Below are 16,377 nucleotides of genomic sequence, written 5' to 3' on the forward strand. Positions count from 1 at the left end.
TAATAATAAGTGCGTACTGATCTGAAAAAGGTTGTTACATCGTTACATTAGAGACACAATAAACAGCAATAAATATTGTATATTCCCATGTAAAAATGTGATTCTTTAACCCTTTTTCACTGTAGTCATAAAAAGAATTATCATGTGTTTTGTATAGTTAAACTATGCCTTTTTTCTTTAATAATGTTGATGGCAAATATTCCAACAGAAGTGTGAATGATTTTCAAAATCATAAGTGAACTAGATTTCATTTTTGTAGGTGAGCCAGCAAGTCAATATTTAAAAAAGTGTTGCTATTGTGTTTAAATGGTATTTTTGTTAATACAAAAAAGTTGTAGTTGTGCTGTCCATTTTATGGCACGGCCATCTTTCTGAAGGGTGTGAACTGTTTTAACCCCTCTTTTTTGACCCCTCCTTGCTCATTAGCAGCTCAACACAGAGACATAACATTTCACACACATTAAGCCAGCAGTGTTGTAGTTAATCTCACAACAGTATTACAGGGAAAAATCTATTGTTTGTTTATATGCTATTTATGTGATTTCATGTTATTAAAGGAGAAGACTAAATTAAACAGCAGAAATAATCTTTTTTCTGCTTAGGCACATTGTGCTGGACGTGGGTTGCAGTAAATAGGATAATAATGATAGAAATAAAGCAGTAGTACACAGGAATCACTGTTGCTGAGCCAGGAGCTGCACTGACTTGTGAGAGAAAGGCTTACTGTGAAAATAGAGACCTTTTCCTGTGTACAATGTATATCATCTACACAGTGTAAACCCAGAAGCAATATTCACATGGGCTGGAACTAGGCTGCCTACAGCTAAAATAGCATACTGTATGGCAACACGAATAATGCATGCTGATCCCTTTGCCGCTCATCTAGTCGGAGTCGCAGGATACCGACTGTTGGCTGAACCCAGAGAAGCATAAATAATGTGAATGTTATGGTGAGCGGTAAAGTTATTAGATCCATTTACCAGCACATCACAGACAGGTCCGGCCCAGCCTCGATTGAATCCAGGGACATTTGTTCGGCAAGCTCTCTCACAGCCTCCTGTAAGCCCACGCCCACACCCTCCTCCACAAGCTCCCTCTCATAAACCTCTGTGATATATTCCACATGACACTTCCCAACACATTAATGTTTCTCTTTGAGTGGAAATGCGAAGTGTTGGTGAGTCTCTAAGTCACGAGTTAGGTGTTACTATTATACGGTTGTTGGGAGGAGGAAAGTGTTCCATCATAATGCCACAGCGTGGAAGCATTAAGGAAAAATATCGAATTATGGGTTTTCATTTTGAGGGACTTATGTGCTGAGAGGGACTCCTGAGCTCCATTCACTCCCATAATGAGGCGCAGCAGCCTCCTTTAATAAGAGCCGTAATGTTTTTTTGATTGCCCCGTTTAATCTCGCCCTCGTGGGCTGGCTGCAACCAGAGCACTCGGCCTTTTTCACACACTGTCACGTCAGTAACTTCCAGGCACCAGCAAGAGGTGCTGTGAGCAAGAGGAGCATGAAAAATATTCAAAGCAGGGCTGCTGTTTGTATGGCTTTATGGAGATAGAACTCATTCCATCTCAGGCCTTTAAAATACGTCCCTGCTGGTAAATATTCTTGAATTATCAGCGGGATATTTATATTCTTCACTTCAAGCATTTGATATAGTCGGCCGAAAATACCTGTCACTTTTAAAATATTAACCCTCCTAGGGCCCCATGGCACATGCACCTCTTCTTACATGGGGTTTAATTATTTATGACTCAAAGCTCATTAAAATAAGTGGAGAAATTCAGTCAAAATTTTGTATTCTACATTTTCAGTTGATGCAGCACTTGTGTTTGTAAGTAGAAGAGGAGATGTTTTATTATATTTGAATTTGAAGAAACAATAATTAAGATATAATAAATGGCATGAAAACTTGGTGTGTATGACAGTAAAGTCAAATAAGTAAAATGTGAATCTAATTCATCATGTAACACTGTAATTTTGTAAGCATATAATTACTAGGGCACATTACTAATGTGCCCTAGTTATTAGGGCAAATTACTAATTACTAATGTGTTATTAACATTTTAGGTTTGCCACAACTAAGAATTACAGGTCAATATTTGTATGTTTTTAAATGTAAAAAAAAATTGACAAAAACAACTTTGAGGATTAAATCACTAAATTACAAGGTAAATAAAGGCTAGTATTTCTTTCCAAACTAGCAAAAGAAGAAATTACCTTTCAACGTGATCCAGGTTTCCAGCGACACCCTGTCCTCCAATAGTGTAGAGCTTCCCATCGTACACCAGGCTGTTGTGTCTGCAGCGGGGGACGGTCATGCGAGACACCAGGTTCCAGTTGTCCAGCAGAGACATGTAGCACCACACATCTGCTACTGTCACCCCTGACTCCGTACCACCTGAGGAGAGGGTGCAGTTACAGTCACACCTCATTACTTTGCTGAAGATCTGCAGTGCTTTAACTAGTGTTTATTTGTACAGATTTTTTATTTTTTTGTGTCTATTTCAAATTGGAAAGGATGCAAATGGTATTGTCTTTAGAACAATAAAAAACCCCAACAAACTGCTTCTGTCACATGAGTGTCAGCTGACAAACTGATGCTTGGTTGAGTCAACCACTGCAGCACTTCTGTTTGAGTCTCTGGATAAGAACATGCTAAATTATGCACAGGTAAAAGGAAGTACCTGAAAGATAAATATTATCTCCAGCTGAGATGACGCTGAAAAACTCTCGATCATAGAAGGGTAGGCTAGCGAGGGGATACCACTTGCTGTTCTGGGGGTTGAAGCAGGTGACTGCAGTGAGGGAGCGCTGGTTCATGCCAATGGCTTGCCGTCCTCCAACCAGCACTATCACCTCTGCTACTCCTGCAAGGTAGAGCAGATATGAACACGTTGGAGTGCTTCAGCACTTCCTTAGGGTGCAATACTGAAGAGATTAAACATAGCACTGAGACGTATACGCAGCATTAGTAGATAATGGTGTACTGATGGAATGCTCTGCTTCATTAGCTTCACTGATTAACCAAACTGCCTTGGATGGAGCCACAATCCGGTAAGAATATCAATACAGCAGGTGACATTAAATTACCTTGTGCATTCACACCCAGTACAGAGTACCAAGTTAACTTCCAGTTGCAGTAAACAGGGCAAATATGACTGCATTACATAAAAAACTGTTTTTCAGTTGTAACCTATATGAGCAGGCCAGCATGTGTAGCGAAGAGTGTAACTGAATTATCAGAGCTTAACTAAACTCATAACCATCTGTTCAGCTGCATGCCCTCCAGTGATTCAGAACCATGGACAGGTTGGACTGAACCCGCTCACATAAAATGCATTACTTCAACATGTGAGCTCATCCATGACTCTGCCTTCTACTGTCCTGGAAAGGTCAGGCTAACTATATTTTTAGTATATGTTAACAGCACTTGCTGAAGAAATGGATGATTATGAAATAACACACAGCAAGCGGCATCAGAAAAATTAATGAGCTCTAAGGGCTAAAATGCCCCCTGTATGTTTAAAAAATGTCCCTTAAATGTAAAATGTGGTGGTGAAAAAGCCCCTATAGGAGTCCTATTTTTAAAAAGAAACATTGTACATTCTCTCAAGGCTATACAAAGATGACACATGGGTTTTAGGGCACTTTAAAAGCTACCTTGTTTGGTGCGACCAATAAAACACTAATAATATTCTTTAGTTCAGTTCATTTTGACATGTGTGAGCACTAAACCCATGCATGGGTGGTCACTCCTCAACTGAACCATACTGATTCAGGGTCTTGGTGCATTTCCAAGTGAGCTTTGTTTTAGTTCATTGCTGGTGATAACACATTATTACAATGGTGCACACCAAAGAGCGCATTATATGACCATGGCTTCCTCTTCTTCTGAAGGCACATCAGTGCTGTATTATTCACATAATTTGCCTGTCAAGAAGCAATTATTTACATAAAAGACAAAAAAATATGCAGAAATGTTGCAAATCAAACAAAAAAGCTAAAGGTGTATAAATGTTATACATGTTTTTCAGTTGCTGAAAAATAAAGTGAACTTTAACTTTAACTTTTGCATAGTAATTTATGTCCTAAAGTTTTTAGACACCTGCTCAACAAACATTTCTTCTGAAATCAAGGGTATTAATAGGAGGTTTGGATCACAAATGCCACTCCAACTCATCCCAAAGGTACACTGCACTGAAGGGCTTTATACCCCTCTAGGTGATGCATGATGCATTCATTTTCATACAAATGAAATGTAATGCATGGTGATTTTAGGCTCATGTGCTGCTGTTGTACAGCTGAACCCCTGTATCTACAATGAGGCCATCTTAAAGTAGTTAAATTCACTACTAAGAAGGGCTGTCCAGATGGTGGGTCCAGGCATTAGTGAAAGTAAGTGAGAACTTGTATTTTCACCAAATTCCAGACAAATCAACAAACACCCTGATGTATAATTAATGCACTTTATCTAGTGCAACATAAAGCAAACTGAGCTAAATGAAAAAGTATAACACATCACCAACAATCCAACTCTGACACTGACTTCAGCAAAGAAACAAGTTGTGACAACTTAGACGCTGTAGTTGCCTCTGGCTGATAGGTTAGTCCATGTGATCTTTTATAAAAGTTATTGGACTGTTCAGCTCTCTGTGGCTTCTCTCACGAGATCTCTTCTTGCTCCAATGCTGAGTCTTGAGGGAGTCTTTTCTAGGCAGTGCCTGGTGATATGATGCAGCTTCTGTTTACTCACAATTGATCCAACAGTGCTCACGGGGACATCCGAACACTGATATACACTGAGGTGAATGATGTAAGTGAAACATGGAACTTTTTTGGTGGGAAGACCAAACTTTCTGAATTCTGTTGCAACATCAGTGCAGAATACTTACTGAGCAATACAAGGTAAGACAAGTTTGCCACAAAAAGGACAAAACTGTCCCTGAAAATTAGATCCAGAAGGTAAAATAAAAAAAGCTAAATCCTTGATGAAGTTCATTACTGACACCAAATGTATGTGCCTAAGAAATACACATGACGTCTTTAACCAAGTTATGTGACTCGAGTGAAAGGGCTAATCCTTGAAGAATGGCAACAGTGAAGATGATTTCCTGCCTTATATGAGCATCTGTACAGGTCCAACCCCAAGGCCCCCAACACAGCAGGTGGAAAGAAAGACAGAGAGAGACAGACAGAGACAGAGAAAGAGAGACACAGAGAAAAAGAGAAAGCGAGGTGCTGACATTCCTGCACTGCCTGTAACCGCTGGCTCATCTTTTAGAATCAATACTTCCCCCGCGCTCCCCTGACAACAGCAGCTCAGCTGATCCATGAGCTTCTCTCTCTTCCAGCATTGCTCTTATAAACACTGTCATCTTTTTCTCTCCTTCTCTTTCACTAAATCTCTCCAGAGTAGGTAAAAAACACAACTAGAGTGAAAAAATAGAAGAGATTTTGAAAAAATAAAAAGAGAGAACACCACAGGGAGTTTTTGTCATTACCTGGATGTGAGATTGGATGGGAAATGGGAGGAGTTGACTGCTCTGGTGCAGAAAGTGGAGAAATATGGCAAAATCTGTACTGCCTGTCAACAGAATAGATCTTTCTCTGTTTAAGAACATGGGCTAGACACTATATTGTTATAAATAGTTCATTTTCTCTAAGCTACTGACATGGCAATAACATTTGTACTGCATTATCTTCCTTTTGAAGTTTACATTTAATGAGATAAGCAAGACTGTACTTTGAATTATAGCTCCTACAGGAAGGCTTTGGGTAAGTGGCCTGTATTACTGATGCAGGTGGAAACTGGTCAGCTGTCGACAAGGAGTCACTGAAAGTCCTTTAGTAAACTCACAAATATGTTCGGCCTTGCTAAAAGTTTTCCAGCAACATATTTCACATCTGAAGACCAAGGAAAGTTTTCAGTGAATGTGTACAAACAAAAAAGAGATTTAAGAGTTTGAAACTGTCCCCATTCAATCAATGAATTCAACAAATCAAATGATTTGCATTCGGGACATATACATTTACAAAAACATCTAACTAGATCTGGAATATGACTGTGTCACTTAATCCATATTTAACAAAATGTTACAACTACAAGCATGTTATGTAATACATGGATAAGGAGTGAGCAGAACAAAAGGTGTGATTCTATGTGATTGTGGAACAGAGTCTCTAATTATCATAAACTTTTCAGTGCTTTAAATAACTACACAAGCACAGCACAGATTTACTGAGTAAAGAACACAGAGAACTCACTGGGGAGAGAATGTACGAGGCAGCTGACTCAAAAACAACAGCAGTACTCTCGGCCAGCTATTGTCAGCTGATGCTTTTCATTTCCACTTTTCCTATTAAGTGCAAATACAGTGATTTCCTGTACCTTTAGGGGATTTCGAAGAAATGTTCAAACAGCAATTGCCTCTAATAACCTTTTTGGGCCAAAATAATGTGCTAATGCTGGTGTTCCACGCTGACAAGGTTATGAGACAACTCCGTTGTGAGAAGTATTAATTATTCTAATTAAGCAGTCATTTGGAGCTGCAGAAAGTTTCCCTCTTGATTTGCCAGACATTTTCCTAATTTTTCCTCTCACTGCTGACACATAAATCCTTGCATGGACTTCTGGGAATGTCTTAAGACTGTCAATGATACATTCATTCATTCCTTCATTCATTCATTTATTCATTAATTTCATTACTTGTTTATTGAACAAGTGAATCATAATTAAACTAGCTAATGCTTTATGCATTGTTCAGTTTTACCAACTTTACTATTCACACACATCAGAAATGCACACTGGGTACTTAAAAGCAAAACACCAAACATCAGAGTTTTAGCACAGCAGTTGTAAGAGTTTTGTGGCATGAAATTTTAGTGCCACCTAGGCTTTTGAAGGCAATGACAGCTAAATAGGTTACAGCCATGGGCCAATAGTTCCAACACCAATATTTGATTATTAAATTATTCTCTAGACGCAGCACTGGAGTAGTGACGTGTGGTGATGTGGAATTACAAATGGCCTTTTCTCAAAATTTTCCCCCTTGAGATGTGCTGCTCCTGTCTAGATCAAGCCCGCAACAGTGCACCCCAGTGTTCCTACAGGCTGAGCCTGAACCCCTGAAGGCCATGCAGACAGGAAAAAAGAGCAGGGAGTAGAAAGAGAGAGAAGCCGATGGGAGATCCGCCAGGGTCTCCTCCAAGGAAGCCGTGCAGGACCACCTGTCAATCACAGGGCAAAGCTGAGGAGGAGGCAAAATGGTAAACTAAACGCTGCACAGTCTCCTTTCTCTCTCTCTGGGTTCCTCCACAGGAAGCTCCTATAGAGTTGCACAGCTGCGGGAAAGAGCACCTTTGACAGGTGAGCATCTCCTCACTTGCTGCGTTCTCCCTCGTCCCTGCGCCATCCTACAATAACAGCATCCTCTTCCACCCCACTTCCTCTTAATGAGCCTATCCGTGGCACTGGATCAGCACCTGCCACCGGTAAATAAAGCCTTCCCAGCAAGAAGACAGGACAAAGCCAGGTAGCGCTCACCCCCCTCTGAGTTAAAGAGCAGTAATGATAGCATCTGGAGCACAGAAGAACGGTAAATCACTCTTTCTCCCTCACTCCCCATCTCTTGGCAGGCAGCTTTACTTCCTCTGCCTCCTCTCATGACCCTTTTCTGAGAAGGCACCACTGTTCCCCCCAAAACAGCCTTCACCTTGCTCTGATCTGGTCATCTGAGCACTCAGTCTGACCTCACCTTCCTGTTGTTTGAGGCACTCATTGTCCCTACAAACTGTCCTTGGCCTGCTCACCAGGGAACACCAGTCAGTACCCATAGCCTGCTGGAGTAAACAGGTACTGAAATGTCCCAGCTGGAGATAAATTAGTATAGATAAATTAGCTTTGCATCTGCTCATCAGAATAAACCACTTGAGTGGTGTAGATTTACATGTGAGAGCAACTGGTTGGCTAATAGGAAATGAATGGTTTTCATCCATAACATCAACAATGGAAAATGAGTATGATTTGCACTAGCTTTTCATTTGCAAAAGCTGGTAGCGTCACACCTTCAAATGGGAAAGGGACACTTCATAACACTCAACATTACATAAAGTCTTCCCAAAAAAATTAAAATATGCACAATAAACAGTCACCAAGCACTTTATTAGTAACACAACACAATAAGACCTCCCTGCACCTCTCTTTGCTCTAAAACAGCCTGTCTAATCAGACAGTGGCTCAAGCTCCTTAAAAGTCATCATATTAATCTACTTCAGTGATACTTTGATATATGGTGCTGTGCAATATTTTATTTCAAAAGACTGTCCCTCAGAATTAATAAACTAACTATTTGATAATTGTAGAATGCTGTTTACAGATGTATTCAACACCCTGTGCTGTAGAAACTTTAAGTTTACAAAGATGAAAAGGTCATAACTGGATTACAATTGGCCTCTGCATGTGAATCACCAAAAAAGACCCCCTTAATTCATGTACCACTGATCAGACTGTGAGTCTGAAGGAAAGCCAAATTCAAAATAGCAACCTAGAAAATAAAGTGATACATTAAGAGATAAAGGCATATGCATTCACAAAACAGAAAAAAGTTATAAAACATTAGTGTTCAGATGTCCTAGTGAAAACTGCTGGATCAATTGTAAGTAAACAAGCTGCATCATATCACCAGGCACTGCCTAGACAAGACTCCCTCAAGACTCAGCATTCACAGCATTCTTGGGAGAGAAGCCACAGAGAGGCTAGAAAATCACTCTGAAGTAGCTAAAGACTTCAGTAGGAAGATACTGCAAGACAGCTTGCTTCACTCTGCTAAAAAAAGCTTGAGAGGGACTTCACATTTCAGCAAAACGATCCCTTAAAGCCAATGCAACACAGGAGCAATTGTACAACAGAAAGACGAATGTTCTTCAATGCCCAAGTCAAAGTTCACATCTAACTCTAACTGAGAATATGTGGCACTGTTTGTAAAATACAACTCAAGTGTCATCCTACCTGAACAACCTGGAGCAAACTGCCAGAAATAATTAGCTAAAATCTCACACAAATAGTGAGCAAAGCTGGTAGTAAGTTACTCCAACTAGTATAAAGAGGTTAAATATTTATGCAAGCAGTGTTTTCAGTTTTCAATTTTTTAGCATATTCTGACATATAATGAATTTTGACTTAAAAATTTACTTTCGATCATATCAGTTTGCAATAAAAATATTGGCTGGAACAATCTGTGCAAGTATCATTTGTTTTAAGGGAGTACTGTGTATGTTCCGGAGCTATTTTAGAAAATTGTCTTCCACAAACTGACCTCTAAGTGGTACTAGGGGTTTGCATTAAGCCTGCCTCAGCTGAGTGAAGTGATTTTGCTATAAAGGTCCAACAAATCAGCAAGATAAGCTAAGCAAGGATAAGCAGGAAGAAGTGGAGATACGTGTATGTGTAGTAACCAGAACAACATTAAAAATACAGGTTTTGTCTGTTATTTGAGTCAAACAACACAAATTATATACACAATTCTTGTCAGATTTGACCAGTTATGCAAAGTTTGAAATAGTTGCTTGGCTATCATTTGGGGTTATTAGGTCTATATGCCATATAAGGACATATAGAACCCAATGGACAGGGGCAACGCCAGTTTTGGCCCTTGCATTTAAACTGAGCCCTGATTGTTACTTCAATGAAATAATGATCCAGACAGAAATAAACCAGCCTAGCAAAGTGATAAAATTTCAGGTCAAAATACTCCTAACCTGTAGTAGAACTTCCTACTGAATGCAGCAAACAGGATATTATGTTTACAAGGTGCTGTTTCTCCTTTTTTAGGATGCATTTGGTCTAAAATAAAAGGCTAATACTCTGAAATTAGAGGTGTGGGCAGCAGCAAAACAGCACAGAAGCTTAAATTAAACTAAATGTTCATAACTAAATGTAGATGGCTAATATGTAAAATGCAAGTTATTTTCTTTACAAATATACTTTGAATCCATTGAAATTTTACAGAGGGAAGTCATCGGTGGAAATGATAGACAACCAGCACTGTGCTGAGTAAACTGAGCTAGTTACTGCCCACCTCTGTGCATTTACGTTATCAAAGTTTTTCATTGCACAACTCAGTATACAAGTCACCTCAACACTGGGCTTTGTCAGAGAAGATAACAGAGTTCTCCGTCATCTTTGTGTGATTTAATGCTTTACCCCATCTGCCTCCCTCCCTGCCCTGTCCCTGACAGCCTGCAGTGGGCTAATGTGCCATGAAGAAGAGCTCAGAGCTCCTGCTGGGCACAGGGCTGCTGCAGGGCCAGCACGCTGCGGTCAGTGCCAGGGGAGCGTCCACTCACACACACCTGCAGGTCAAGCACAGGCCACAGCGAGCCCAACACAACCCAGCAGATGGGGAGCCAGACAGCAATCAAATGTAGTTTTACCCCTATTGAAGGAAAATGAAATGTCACCAAGGGAGAGGACAGAAAACATAGGTAGTAAGAGAGCAAAAAGAGGGAGTCTTTGTTAATAAAGGAAAAGTTTTGTGCAATAACACACTTAATGCTTAATGCACCAAAGTCAGAAACCACCCTTTTTTCTTTACTACCAAAATGACTATTAAGTGCATTTTTTTCCAGTGCCAGAAAAAAAAACAAGCAGAAAATTGGAAAGATGCATTGACAACTAAATATAACAATGTTTTTACTATTTAGTGAATCCACATTTTACTTTTATTACAGCTTCTGTCAATTTCAGAAGACTTGCTTTCAGTTTTTCAAAGAAATCTGCATATATTATGCAGAAATTTTTCCACAGCTCCCAGGTTCAGTCCAAATTGGTTACATTTTCTGTTTCTCATGGTCTGAGGAATCCCAAGTGCATCCATCTTATGATCTATCTTATCTCTTCAGAAATGATTAACATATTTAATGACAGTTTTGACTGCAAATTAAATTAAATTCCCCACTAAATAATTTTTTCAGATGGTTAGGGTGCTTCTACTTCTGCAGGGCACTCTAAGTTCACTATGCTAGCATTTAAACCAAATATAGCTGAAATGAAGAAACCACATGGACATGCCACTGCATTATTTGAAAGTTGGAGCATAACACTAACTTCTCAACATATATCTGTATTATATACTATTCATATGACCTGCATGTTGATGGAAAGCAATCGGCAGGCAGGTTACGCTGAGAAAATCATCACGATTAGTTCTGTCAGGTTCCTCCAAAGTGAACTAATCTAACAAAAACATATGAAAAGAAAATTCAATTATAAAGCAGAATGCATGAACTGCCAGTAGTAATATAACATCCAGAGAAGAAGGAATACAATTGCATATGGATTGGACTACAGTTAGAAGAGAAACTGACAGTTATGTGTGAAATGCACCTCATAACCTCTCATGTACACATGAGTTCATGGGCTGGCTAATGGCTAAGGCACTGGCCTATTCCCTATGCACACTGTAGCCACAGTGGCTAAGGGCGACTATTGGGATTCAATCCTTTATCACAGAGAGAGACTAATTAAACAGGGTGGACTTGGTGCTGCAGGTGAGAATCAGGAACCATTGATGTCCCCCTCAACCCCACAAGTTATTACACATCGAAATCAATTAGACACAGTGACATATTGCAAAAATACCACCCTCCAGTCCTTACCATGAACATTGCAGAGATAACGGTGGCTACGGAAATGGGTTGTGCTTCGGGTAATAAAAGGTCATGTTTAGTAATTCAACGCAAACAATGCTGTATGCCCACTTTAGCAGTGTGCCCCCTCCAAACAATGACCTTGGTTCATCGGCCAGTGAGCTGTTGCTCTTAGAGTGGGCGAGCTAAGATACAGGAACAGTGGCTTACCAAAGTGGACACTGTGGTAATCCTGAGAGTGAAGAAAGACAGAGGCTACTTATGTATGAATAGAAATTGTGAAAAGCAGTAAAAGCACCTTGCTGGATTTCTGGACATATATTAGGTCGAGTCATGTATTGTGGAACATTTTCAGCAGAGAATAACCATTAACAGAATAATTAAGCCTATTGAAAAAGGCTTAATTGAAGTGTGGACAGCTGTGTCCTCAGTTTAGCTGCAGACAATGCTTAGTCCGTAAGTGACAAACCAGCCCTACAGATACAGGAGCCATTTCATTAGTCATTCAAGTACACATAACACATCATGATCCACTCATGGCCAGGAGGTGAAGGGAGAGTCAAGGGCTTGGAGCTTCTGGAAATTCAGATATATCCCTTATGGTTCTTAATTAGTCAAACTGCTGATTGGCCACTAATAAAGGCATAGTAAGAACACTATGAGCAGTTTCAGGGCTATTGCAGGAGTACTTGGTTTACAGCTGTACCCTTTCAGAATGCAGCTTCATAACTTCAAGGGGAAGCCAGTCTACCATGGAAAAAATCCAAATCAACTCATTGGTGACAAATAGCTATTCTCAAACCAGCTCACTAAAAACAGAACTACTACTAAATTTCTAGTTCAAAAAGAAATTACACTACACTTCTGCTATTATTAATCTGTCATTACACTCAATTTCAAAGTGGCACTATCACTTGAATAAACAGAATCATGTAAGTAGAATTAAGTTTCTATGGAGCAATCTATACAAACCAGTTGTTTTTTGTTCTCTTCCAGAGAATCACATCATGATGAGATAAGCTGGAATTTGCTGCCTTCTTCCAATCAGACAGAATCTCCTCAATATTGTGGTGGAAACACTAACCCTGACAGCACTGCAGAGCTTGTGGCAACTAGGATTTAACACAACTACATGAGTAAGGAACAGAAAACATGACATGCAGTGCTAATGTTGGAGGACTATTTATGATTAGTATGAGACTGTTGTGTGTGATGCTCTATACTGTCTAGTATTGAACAAGACACTATTGCTTGAAATGTTCGTCCAATTGTCCTTTGTATTTTTGTATTATGTGCTTTCATGCATGTAGCTGGTATGGACAAAAAAATGTTTTATTACATATACAGAACAAATTTCTTTACAGAGGAGGTGACAAGAACTAGAGGTCAGACGTATACCACACAAATACAGCTATTTTAAACAAAGCAGCCTGTGAACCTACACGTCTTCTGGGTTTTATATGTAATGCTGATAACAGTAACAGTTGATAACAGTAAATGCTTGTGCATTAAAAAAAACACATTTCAGGCCATTTTTCACAAAACAGCGCCATCAGGCAGTGTATTTGCATCTATTTGATGTAATAGCTTCCTGTGAGGCAGCTTAAAGATTTATGAATCTCTTCAGTGTGGCTCCTATCACCACTAGTGTGAACAATTCTGACTCAGGATGTGGAGCATTTTACATCAGACCACTCTGAATTACTTTGTTTATATCTGAACAGTTTAATTATGCAGAATTTCTGAGAAATCTGTGGAATTTCCCCTAAAGGAACAAAACCAGTATACCGCTCACTACCACATGTGGCGCCAATGAAAGTTGTTTTGTTATGCTGTAGTGGTATACTGACAATAAAGCTGGAGTGAGCTGAACAAAATGTGTGCTCTGGAGCTGTGTGCCTGTGTCTTACTCCCAGAATCTCTGTGAAAGAGGAGAGGTGGTGAGGGTGAGAAAGAGTGAGAGAGAGAGAGAAGAAAGTGCTGGTGCCCTGTTGAACTCTCCCCCTGCTGTCACTCAGGGGATGGCTGGCAGTTAGCTGTAGGTTTGTGAGAGCGTGCCACACACACACACACACACACACACACACACACACACACACACACACACACATACAGTCAATCCATAGCCTGCGGAAGCGAGAAATGTTTCATGGATGACATCACAGTGCTTTGCTCTCTGTCTTTTCATACATTAGACTTATCTTACTGGCTCAGGTGGTGTACAAGTAGGGAGGCGTTTCATTGTGAGCATGTGTGTGGGAAACCATTCACTCATAAACACTCTACACACACACATTGCAGAATTGTGTCCATCTGTCTCAGAAAATAACCGGAATTTGGTTTCTCCTTTTCTCTCATTTCCACCAACTCTCTCTCTCTCTCTCTCTCTCTCTCTCTCTCTGTCCCTCTGTGTGTTCTGAAAGTTAAGCTGCAGCAGAGAAAGGTGGGTCCTTGGTAGCACTGTCCTACGAAGGCCCCTCATTTCTATTACATAATCCAAAATGAAGCCGTCCAACAAATGACAGCAACAAAAGCAAGCAAGCAAAAAATAATAAATAAAAAATATATATTAATTTGTTTTCAATTGAATGCTACCCAGCAACCTAAGATTTGCTCAGCTCATAGACAGTAGGTGAGTTTCATACCCTGCATTCAATTCACATCATCATTACAATGTATAATCACAGAATAACAAAATGATTCTGTGCTTATAAGAAAGGCTAACTATATGTAGCCCATTAAACAGGCAATATGAACGGTAAAAGGGTATAATAAAATGAATAATAAAATATACAGTGCAGTAATTCTTAAAAAAGATGATGCAAGACAAAACTCATTTCAACAAACATGCTTTAAAGCTTATAAGAATAACTTACTTTTAAACATGAATTCTGCAGATAAGGTAGCAAGTGTGGTAGTTTCGTCAGCCACAGCTTTCTTTGGACCAGATGCATGCACAAAGGACTATAGGACTCTTTTGAAAATTCAGAATGTAGGCTGCATTCCTCTGTTGAATCCGAAGCATTTCTTTGATCGGTAGCAGTCTAGAAATGTAGCCTAGCTTTTGCAATGCAGCTTCTGTCTCTGTCACACTTTTTCTTCACCAAGTTCCGCCTACATATAACTGTGTTTACTTGTATATAGTTTATAACCCCCCTTGTAATTATCACCTTAGTTGTTTCTCATGTTTTATTTGTGTATATGTAGCTCTGGTCTCCCTTTTGTTCTATGCTGGCCATTGCTGTGATGTGCGGTTTTTGTATTCGTTTTTAGCCATGCCGTTCTTTTCTGTTTTTTTTTTTAGCCTAGTCTAGCTTAGTCTGCCCTTTGCTATTTCTTCATACATACTCAACATTTTACCTTGCTCAGTGTCTCCTGTCTTTAATCTGGACTCGAAAACAGCTAGCATATGCATTCTCGCTTCTCGCCTTCTTTGCTGAAGCCTCGTTACAGTCTCGCTCTCTCTCCCTCTCTCTTTCAAATGTGTTGAAATCATGGCGGTTCTGCCTGCTGTTGAATGCTCTCTCCTCTCTGTGGTGGATCATAAATGGAGCCTACAGGTGACAGGCTGCCCCACTGTGCACCACAGTCGCACTCCACTAGTCTGCCAGATGCTCCAAAACGTTACTCATTTTGTAAACATCCAAATGCACAAATACAGCAAAGACGCTCTTTGGAAACAACTCAACACAACAAGGAGAGAAAAATAAGTGTTTCAGAAAGTATAAATGAGGTTCTTTGAGAATAAATACTTATTTTTTGTGTGGAATTAAATCATTTTGTTAAGTTCTATCCAACAAGCAATTAGAGATGGAGCCTGTCACTGTCAGTTTACTGGCAATCGTACCTTGGGAGGAAACAAAACTCACTTGTAAACTGCCCCCTTCCACAACATGACATTTGTTTAGCAATTACCTCAATTCCACAGAGCAGAAAATACATTCTGTGCAGTGACACTGTGCTTAAGCTAAGCCTGTAATGGCTTTCAGAGGATAATTAAACACTGCTTTATTGAGGAAAGCCTCAAGTTCTGGCAGATGAGTAGGAAAAATCTCAGAGCCCAAAAGCAATTTGCTCCTCGACTGTGGCTGCTTATTTCCATAAATATCTGATTTAATGGTGTAAACCAACATAGTATGAGAAAGGCCTCAGACTATGGCTGGTATTTACGAGGGCTTTAGAGACATTTATTAAGAAACGCTTTGCTAGCTGGGCTTGCATGTTTGCCACCAGAGAGGGGGCAGTGCTGTTTTGGTTGGCCAGCTTGGCCGTTCCGCTCGGCCGCTACAATAAAAACTCTTCCCCAGCCCATGTTCTCAATCAAGCCTTTACACAAAACTTGAAATGACTTTGAGGTCCAAGAAACAGCACACGGTAAAACGTAAAAGGCATGTGTACAATATCATTCCTCGGAGAGAACTTTCTCAGTGTATTCAGACAGCGCTTCATCGCCTGCGTATTGCACTGGACTCCGATCAATAACAGTCAGGGGGAGAAAGGGCCACAGTACATAAGGACTAAATAAATCTATACACCACTCACAGTGCCTGCTCTGACCAAGCTGTAGAGGCCATAGAGACTGGGTATCATGGAATTGTGAGAATGACTCATAGAGCTCCATGTGCAGACCCTTACTGAACCAGAAACATACTTTGATTATAGTTTATGATGGCTCAGACTGTGTAAGAACACTAGTTTCACTGCGACTCCATCAAAAC

The 16,377-nt window shown here is 40.0% G+C and overlaps 1 protein-coding gene across 1 annotated transcript in view; it reads right to left on the minus strand.

The window, feature by feature from the left end:
• Window positions 1–16,377, minus strand: part of LOC108411895 (kelch-like protein 29) — a 260,527-nt gene that overhangs the window by 22,442 nt on the left and 221,708 nt on the right. Inside the window, exons 10-11 of the mRNA XM_017683689.2 lie at window positions 2,698–2,880; window positions 2,231–2,411 (exon numbers count right to left, since the gene is read on the minus strand). Of these exons, the coding sequence (XP_017539178.1) occupies window positions 2,231–2,411; window positions 2,698–2,880 (364 nt within the window). The remainder of the gene's footprint in view (window positions 1–2,230; window positions 2,412–2,697; window positions 2,881–16,377) is intronic.

The sequence above is a fragment of the Pygocentrus nattereri genome, chromosome 4, assembly GCF_015220715.1.
Source record: "Pygocentrus nattereri isolate fPygNat1 chromosome 4, fPygNat1.pri, whole genome shotgun sequence".
NCBI classification, from domain to species: Eukaryota; Metazoa; Chordata; class Actinopteri; order Characiformes; family Serrasalmidae; genus Pygocentrus; species Pygocentrus nattereri.